This window comes from Lemur catta, chromosome 3, assembly GCF_020740605.2.
Source record: "Lemur catta isolate mLemCat1 chromosome 3, mLemCat1.pri, whole genome shotgun sequence".
Lineage (NCBI taxonomy): Eukaryota > Metazoa > Chordata > Mammalia > Primates > Lemuridae > Lemur > Lemur catta.
The window spans coordinates 75,878,929-75,887,979 of record NC_059130.1 but is presented as its reverse complement, the minus strand read 5'-3'; the positions used below and the strand labels follow the sequence as shown (position 1 = coordinate 75,887,979).

The window sequence follows — 9,051 nt, the reverse complement described above, 5'->3', positions numbered from 1 at the left end:
TGTGAACAATGACACTGAATTCGCTGGAACTCTGAGAATTAGAGACAAGGTATACAAAAGCACCTTGCAAATAGTAGACATTCACTACAAAGCAGTTGTTATTACAATATCCATCCATCCTTTTAAACAGTAATTCAATTTTGATATATCAACTTTGTAACACCTTATAGTGGCTGTCTTTCTCAGATTTGTGTTGTACTCAGACTTGTTGAACAGGTTATCTATATGTTTATCTGAGCAATAGCTTAACAAAGGGAAACAAGATAGGGCCAGGGATAGGACCAGGTGGTCATGTCAACATAGATCTTCTCACAGATAACATTAATGGACTGTCTTTAGATAAAGTTGTACAATTAATTTGCCTTGCAGTAGCCCCAAATTCTTCATCTTGTCCCTGAGGATATACAGCTTTTTTTCAGAGTTACCCTATAAAAGGGCTACTTAGCCAGTTATCTTGCTAAGACTGCATATGAGATAATCACATCTGCTTCTCAAACATTTGTATACTATGTGTTTACTGATATTTTGGCTTTTTCCCCCCTCAAGAAAGCGTATTGTTCTGTGTTTTCTGTTTTTTTTTTCGAGCTTTTTTTTTTCAGCTTATTATGGGGGTACAAAAGTTTAGGTTATGTATATTGCCCATGCCCCGCCCCCCGAGTTAGAGCTTCAAGCATGCCCATTCCCCAGACAGTGTGTATCACATTCATTATGTAGGTATACACCCATCCCCTCTCCCCCCACATCTGCCCGACACCCAATTGGTGTTATTCTCAAATGTGCACTTAGGTGATGATCAGGGAAAACAATTTGATGGTGAGTACATGTGGTGCTTATTTTTCCATTCTTGGGATACTTCACTTAGTAGAATGAGCACAAGGCATATATATTCTGAAGTACACAAATAGTTTCTGAACCATTCTCTTTGCTTCCAGTGTGATCCTACACCAAAACTTCGGTCATGCTGCCATCATAAAGTTATCTTTCTAAGTTATCCTTCTATTATGATCTGATTATCTTCTTATACCATCTGCTTATTTAAAACTCTCCATTGGCCCCACAAGACCATTGCCCAAAGGATAAAGCTTATGGAAGATTTTATCCATTTGAATATCAACTGAAAATTTAAATTTGCTAATGAAAAAATATCCACTACACCCTTGATCTGTGCAGATGACAAATTCAACACTTAGAAAATGGAAGAAAGGATGATAGGAATTACATCTCATAACTTCATTTTGAAAAACAAATATTGGTTGGTATCATGGAAGAGATGGGAAGTTCAGGACAAAGTAACCTTAGCTAGTATAGAAATAAAACTAAGGAAAGACTAGAGTGTGAATAAGGCAAATGTAATTCTAGAATAGTAGAAAGGAAGGGTAACTTTCAGAGTTAGGTTTGATATAAAAAGAAATATCACTTCCGGTGATGGTGTAGTTAAGCCATGAAGCTTATTTCTTCTAGGGATGGTTCAGTTTAGAAATATATTTAGATTCTAGATAGGTTTTGACAGATTTACAAATACATCAATAATGTACAGTGGAGGGCAGGACAGGTCATAGGAACATGAATATGGTATCTGAGGGGAACTTTGGGTGGCCCTTTATTCTAAGAGGGAATTTATGTTGAGGGTTTAGGAGCTTGACCAAGTTTGGCCATTCTTTTGTTCTTATATTTATAAGGGTTGTCATAGTCCAATTATTCATAGGAACAAATAGCTATAGGTTCACCAGAGCCTTAGATGACAAAATCATTTTCATATATATACACACATATACATGTGAAATATTATATATATGTGAAAATAAATGTATACATTGTGTATATATATTAAAATGTATATATACCCTGACATTGTGAAACTCATAATTATAAAACATTTTAACATTTTTAGGAAAGAAGCACTGACTTCTTTTACTCTGCATGAAGAAAACTGGAGAATGTTAAAAGTCATAGGTTTGAAAATATTCGATTAAATGTGTGTTTTCTTTAAAATCTGTCTCTCAGTTGAGGTGACAGTAGCTGTCCCCACACACCATCCCCTAGGTAGCCAAATTAATTGGGAAGAGGAAGAATGTGTGCACTGCAGTAGAGGCTCACACACGATCACAGTGCCCTTGGCAGCACCCTGTGGTCCCCTCCTGTCCCACCTGTGTGATGGCCTTTCAGAAATGACAAATCGTTTCTCTAGTTTCTTTAGGTGAAAAGACTGAAATGGCAATTAAAGAGGCATCCTAGGTTTAAAAAAAAGTAACTGTAACTTCATAATTTTATTTTCCTAGCATCTGTTCTATTCAAGCCAAGCCTACTGTGGTGATCTTCATCGAGACAATTCAGGGGTTTCCTAGCAACCAAGTTTCCTGTGGTTTCCTTGGTTATAAGCAATGACATAACTCTTGTGGGGAACTTCAAAAGCACAGAAGAAAGCCCTCCTAAAGAATGAGGTTCCAAAAAAATCAGGTTACTGCTCACTGAGTGTCTCTGTTTATAATGAAGAAATTTCTTGTCACAGGCATTAGTAACACTAATAAATGATTATGTGGAGATTGCAAAGTAAAATTGCATGTTAGATTATATGCTCTCTTTCATTGCCTTTGTCATGTGCCTGGTCCTAATATGTTTTCTGAAACTGGGATCCTTTTTTCAATCTCTTCTAATTGATTGTTATCCTTACATATATCTAGTGGTTGAAATTTAGACACTTTCTTAAAATAAATCACAAGTGGTCATTTATGAATACAGCAGAGTTGTAGTTGCTTAGGAATAAGAACCGCTAATACTGCCTTGCTTAAGCTTCTCAAAAGAAAATAGACAAATGACCAACAAACATATGAAAAAATGCTTAATGTTGCTAATCATCAGGGGAATGCAAATCAAAACCACAATGAGATATCACCTTACCCCAGTCAAAATGGCTTTTATTAAAAAGCCCTAAAACAACAGATGCTGGCTTGGATGCAGAGAAAAAGGAATGCTTATCCACTGTTGGTGGGACTGCAAATTAGTACAACCTCTGTGGAAAACAGTACGGAGATGCCTCAAAGAACTAAAAGTTGACCTACCATTTGATCCAGCAATCCCACTACTGGGTATTTACCCAGAGAAAAATAAATCATTTTATCAAAAAGACACCTGCAATTGAATGTTTATTGCAGCACAATTCACAATTGCAAAGATGTGGAATCAACCCAAATGCCCATCAGTTCATGAGTGGATTAACAAAATGTATATGTACACCATGGAGTACTACTCAGCCACAAAGAAGGATGAAATAATGCCTTTTGCAACAATTTGGATGGAATGGAGACCATTATCCTAAGTGAAGTATCTAAAGAATGAAAAAACAAACACCACATGTATGCACTATTAAATTGGAACTAACTGATGAGCACACATGTGCATAGAGGGGACTAAATCTCAAAGGAAATCAAGCAGGGGGGAGGGGGGCAGTGGGAATGAGTGAAAACCTACCTAATGGGTACAATGAACACTATCCGGGTGATGGGCACACTTTTAACCCCGACTTGAGTGTTATAAAAGAGATCCATGTAACCAAAAACATTTGTGCCCCCATAATGCTTTGAAATTTTAAAAAAGTATGTTTTAGAGGCTTAGATGGTAATGTCAAGGGCTTCTGGTGGAGTCCATTCAATAACTGTTAACTTACACTGACTGGTAACTTTTCAGTGCCAGCATTAACTATTTCTATTTACTTAGTTTTTTCTTCGACATTCGTAAAGACAAACTACATTGGGTAACTGTAATCTCTGATGATATATCCAAAATCTATAAGATGCCAACAGAAGAAGGAAATAGAAACTTACACAATTAAGACTAAAATTTGTGCTACATAGACTATTCATCCTTGCTTCTTCAGTGGTTATCACAGAATGTGGCTTGTGATAAATATGAAAGACGGAATTAATGAATAACCAGGTATCAACAGCTCCTTTAGTTTTTCCAGTGGAAATCAGGATTTAGTATGGGGCTCACCATTGGACATTTTAGATTTTACAATGTTTCCTGCTGAGTTTTATTGGTTTTGTTTTGTTTTTTAAAATAGTGATTGATTTTGTTCTGGCACAGTTGGGCTACTTGGAATCAGTTTGATTCTTCTGAAGCTTGCTTTTAAATTTTATTAGACTAGGTCCAGAGTAGCAGTTAGTCTAGGGCTAATTAACTTTTATTATTATGGTGATACCTATATGATAATTCTTATGGATGCTCCATGTAATCGCACTGGCTGGTAGAACCATGAATTACGATTAACTCTACATGTGCACTGAGAATTGTTCAGACTGAGGTACTTTCTTCAGCGCTGGGTAGCTTCCTTTCACACCGTTGCATACCAGAATTCAGCCAGACTCCAGGGGACTTCTCAGCAGATTCCCAGAGCACAACCTCTGTGCAGATCCCTCATCTCTGGTATTTAGTCTTGCAGCCTCTAACCCCCTTGTCCTCCCTAAACTCTGTCTTTCTTAACTCAGCATGAATGCTGGTCTCTGTCTGGGTTCCCCTTCTCTGAACAGCAGCCTAGCAATTGCCTTCAGGCTGTACACTGGACATTCATTGAACTCATCTTGTTTCTTTACCTTCTTTCAGGAATCACAATCCATTGTTTTATTGATTTTGTTCAGTTTTCAAGTTATTTAAAGTGGGAGGGTTAATCTGGTTCATTATTCCATCATGGCTGAAAGCATAAGGCTAAATACTTTCAAATAAAATACCATCTTAAATAAAATACCAACCATAAGGGTAAATACTTTCAAATCAAATACCATCTTTGAAATCTGCACGTTACATAGGCAGCCTGAGATTTTGCTTTACGTCAATGGTTAAAAATATCAGCACTCCATGTGGTTCTTCAAGAGGTTAGTTTTGAATTTTTGCTCCCTAGCTTCCAAGAAAAACTCAGGTAAGAATGTTAACACTTTATCATTCAAGAAAGGAAGTCTACAGACTATAATGAACATGTCTGTTTCAAATTTCTAAGACTTCATTTCTATGTCAAGTTAGAGCATTAAAAAGCATTTTAATTGGAGTACTTTCCTTTAACTCTCCCATAAATGGCTTCACTCAGCTATTTTTTTTATATTGTGCTTTTAGCTTTCACTAAGGACGTATAAAAACACATCACACCTTCTGTCCACACACATGCACTCATACAGACACACACACACAAACATGCACACAATGACAATTGAATTCCCATGACACATCTCCCATCAGTTCCCACAACCAAATCTAATTCTCATTCTCAGATTTCTTGTTCTTGGCTTGGTAAAAATCTTGAAAATTTTGAAGTAATAAGATAATAGATGCCACTTAATGTATTTTTGATATTTTTAACTCATTTCAACTTTGTTGTTCTAACGCATTTTTCTTTATGTGATTATGATTTTTAATAGCAGAATATACATTTTAAGACAAAAAATGAATAAAATCTGGTTTTCTGCTGTGACAATGATGGCCACATAGGTAGTATTCAGTAAACCCTGGTAAAATGGATGTACATTGCTGATAGACTTAAGCTAGTGGACATATCCTTTCTTCTTTTCTCAAATACTGAAGTGAGCAGGAAGTGGGACTTGTACCCAAGTCCCAAGCACAATTGGCACCTACATTGTGCAACATATTGTGGTGGGTGCCAGGAAATAAGTTGAAAGAGATGTGGTCTCTGTCCTCGTGGAGCAATCCTGCTAGAACTCTATTCCATGTGGAGAACAGATTCCTTCCTCTTCTTGGAATGTTCCCTTTCCCTGTAGTAAACCCTACCAGATAATCTCCCATCTTGTTCCTTACTTCATTCAGGCTCTTGTTTAAGTGTCACTTTGTCAAAGAAGTCATCCCAGGCCGTTTTTCCTAAAATACAACTATACCTCTTTACACTTTATTCTCTTACTCTGCCTTATTTTTTTTAATATCTTTTGTCATAATCTGATATATTCTGTATTTGCATTTTAATTTTCCCTCTCCCCCTCACTTCAAAGTAAGCTCTGTGAGGGGAGGGATTTGGGCTGGTGTGTTCATCACAGTACCCGTAAGTACTGGAACAGTGCCTAGCACAAGTAAGTGCTTAATAAATATTTGCTTAATCAATTAATGAATAAAAATGAATTATTTCTTATTAATCTGGTCCTATACATGTTTAAGTTGAACCAGGGATGGGGAACCTGTGGCCTCAAGGCCATATGTGGCCCTCCAGATCCCCAAGTGTGGCCCCTCAACTGAATCCAAACTTCACAGAACAAATTCCGCTAAAGGAATTTGTTCTGTAAAATTTGGATTAAGTCAAAAGGCTGCACTCAAGGATCCAGAAGGCCACACGTGGCCCCAAGGCCAGCCTGAACTATTTGTACCATGCTAGCACTGTTGGCCAGTTGGATCAGGACTCATCAAGAATGTCTTCCAGTCTTGCTGTCATTGTGAGGAGGTTATTCTATGTGGAGAGTTTAATCACACATATCCCCAAAATTATTACTGAATCAAGATGCCTAAAACCTTTGCTATTACCTATCCACAGCTAAGCTAAACACTAAGCTTTTGAATGTTTAACCTTTTGATTTTAATAGGTAATGTGAATAGACCCCAGTAATTTTATATATTTTATAAAATAAGATCTTTTAGAGTTTTGTTTTTTGTTTGTTTTTAAGAAAAAGGTTTCTACATTGTACTAGTACTCTGGTTTGAATATGGGATTTTGTTATCGTGTTTTCAGAGAGAATAGATGTGTCTACCTAAATATGCTTTATTTTGAAATGTTATGAAAAGGTAATGAGTCCCAGACAGAGTAAATTTTGTAAATCAGAATTTGTCATTCTAGCAGCACATGGGAAGTACTGGAATTCATTTCGCTGTGAGTATAACTGATGAAGTGAGCAGTATTGTTGCACTTAGAGTCTTTGATATTTTCAAAGGCCATTAAGGCCTTTTAATCATACAATTTGGACTTATGAGAAAATCTTGTAGGTTATTCTAAAATCCTAACAGATGCCTTCTGTTAAAATTCCTGCAAAATATATCTCTTTTCCTGTACTTTGATTTGACTTCCATATTTATTTAATAAAATAAAGCAAACAAGTATCTTTTATTATTAGAAAAAAAAATAGAAGGGATCTGCAAGATCATTTAGATCTACTTCTTCATTTTATGGTTGAAAAAACTGACACTCACTTTCCTGAGTCAGAAACTGACTTTCTCAACAACACAAGGTTAATGGTGCCCAGAACCAGAAATCAGAAACCTACTGTGTTAGCTTGACTAACACACCAAGCCTCTTTAGCTCCAAATACTTTATATACCTTAAATATTGTTTCAATAGTAAAATTTTCTTCCTAGATGTAGATATGCCAAAGAATATGCCACAGTCTACTTTTAAAGAAATTAATTATATAAAAGGAAGGATCCTATGGTTATTTATGCATATAATATTTTAAAAACCAATAAATTCAGCATTATTACTAGTAATAGAGTACAATCACTTTGCCTCTCTAGGAGTATTTAGTTTAGTTGTAGGACTGCATTGCAGACATATTTTTAAATTGTTGATTTTGTTAAAAATTAGCATTTGCTGCTAAAGAATCACCATGATTCCTCACCGAAAGATTAAAATGAGTTGTTGATCTTATTAAGCATTATGAAGTAAGAGAAATAGTGCCTTATATAAATTTCTTCACATTGCTTCACCCTTCTCTATATCTTTAGGAAGTTCAAGGACCTGAGACAAAGCTGATGCTGAATGTGTCTCTCTAAAGAGTTGGAACTTTAAAACATTTTGTCCTTTTTCTTTCATTGGATTTCCTTTTCTTACCCTGATACTTATTTTGTGTCTTAAACTTCTAATATGGAGACAATATATCTGCCACTGAAAAATGGTCTTATAGTTTCTCTTTTAGTGAAGCTGAATATTTTTCCATACATGTTTGATAGTGATACAGTGTAGATATTGATTTAGCATGATAACGCTCTGAAAGTTGCCTTGACTTTCCTAATGAAGATCATGGCAACCTTTTTACCATACGTGTAGTTTTTGGTATAGTACGAAACCCACAGGAAAAAAAAAACCAATCAAGTAAATACAAATGAATAAATAATATAATATAATTCCATAATATTGAGTTAGTATGATAACCCTTATGCAAAAAAATAGCTATAGATATTTTCCCCTGTGCAATCTGTCAAAACATTTTGGGCTTCCATGTGGTCTGTGAGTGAAATTCAATTTTCATTACAAAATCTGTTTATACTAAAGCATATGCTCCATTACTTTCCAGGAAATATGAAGTCATAGCCCACTGTGAATGCATATAAAGCATACCAAGTATATACCAATGAAATTAAGATTAAGAAGCATCATTAATTATTTTCAATGTGCACCTGAAATGAGAAAAGTACAATAATGAACTTGGATTGTTGATATCTATCCATTTCCCAATATTTATTATGAGTTATGCACATCTTTCCAGTGGTGACAACTTCCCCATGAGAAAATGCCACACACAAAGGATCTCCTTCATTCCTCTCCAGAAGAGGAGAAGTGGAAACACAAGAAATGTCTGGTGCAGAGCCCCAATTCTTACTTCATGGAAGTGAAATGCTCCGGATACTGTAAAAAGACAAAGGTCTTTAGCCATGTACAAATAGTAGTTTTGTGTGTTAGTTGCTCTACTGTCCTTTGCCAGCCTATAGGAAGAAAAGCAAGGCTTACAAAAGGATATTCCTTCAGAAGGAAACAGCAGTAAAAGTACTCTGAATTAAGATGAATGGGAAACCATCCCAATAAACACATTTTGGTTAAAAAAAATTATTACATATGATGAGCTTAAAAGCTATTTTGATTTTTGCACTTAGAAAATGTTTTCAGTTGTTCACATGATTTAGAAAACATCAAAAAATGGCTGCTTTCCCATGAGACTTTTCATGGTAAGTCCAGCATGATGACCAAAAAGGCTTTTTATTTGATAGCATCCTTGCTGCAGGAAATAATATATTTTCATGTAGATATATTCATTTCCAGGCAGAACACCAAGTTATTTTCCAGTGTTTTTCCCTTTA

At 35.7% G+C, this 9,051-nt stretch overlaps 1 protein-coding gene across 1 annotated transcript; it reads left to right on the top strand.

Annotated features, from left to right (window-relative positions):
• The first annotated feature begins 8,486 nt into the window (after nt 1-8,486).
• Nucleotides 8,487-8,738, top strand: LOC123634852 (40S ribosomal protein S27-like). Its single transcript, XM_045546543.1, has one exon. The coding sequence runs from the start codon at nt 8,487-8,489 to the stop codon at nt 8,736-8,738; it is 252 nt and encodes an 83-aa protein (XP_045402499.1).
• Nucleotides 8,739-9,051: the final 313 nt, after the last annotated feature.

Excerpts from the sequence above, each read along its gene's own strand:
- LOC123634852 (XM_045546543.1), top strand. The coding sequence starts at position 8,487 with ATGCCACACACAAAGGATCTCCTTCATTCCTCTCCAGAAGAGGAGAAG.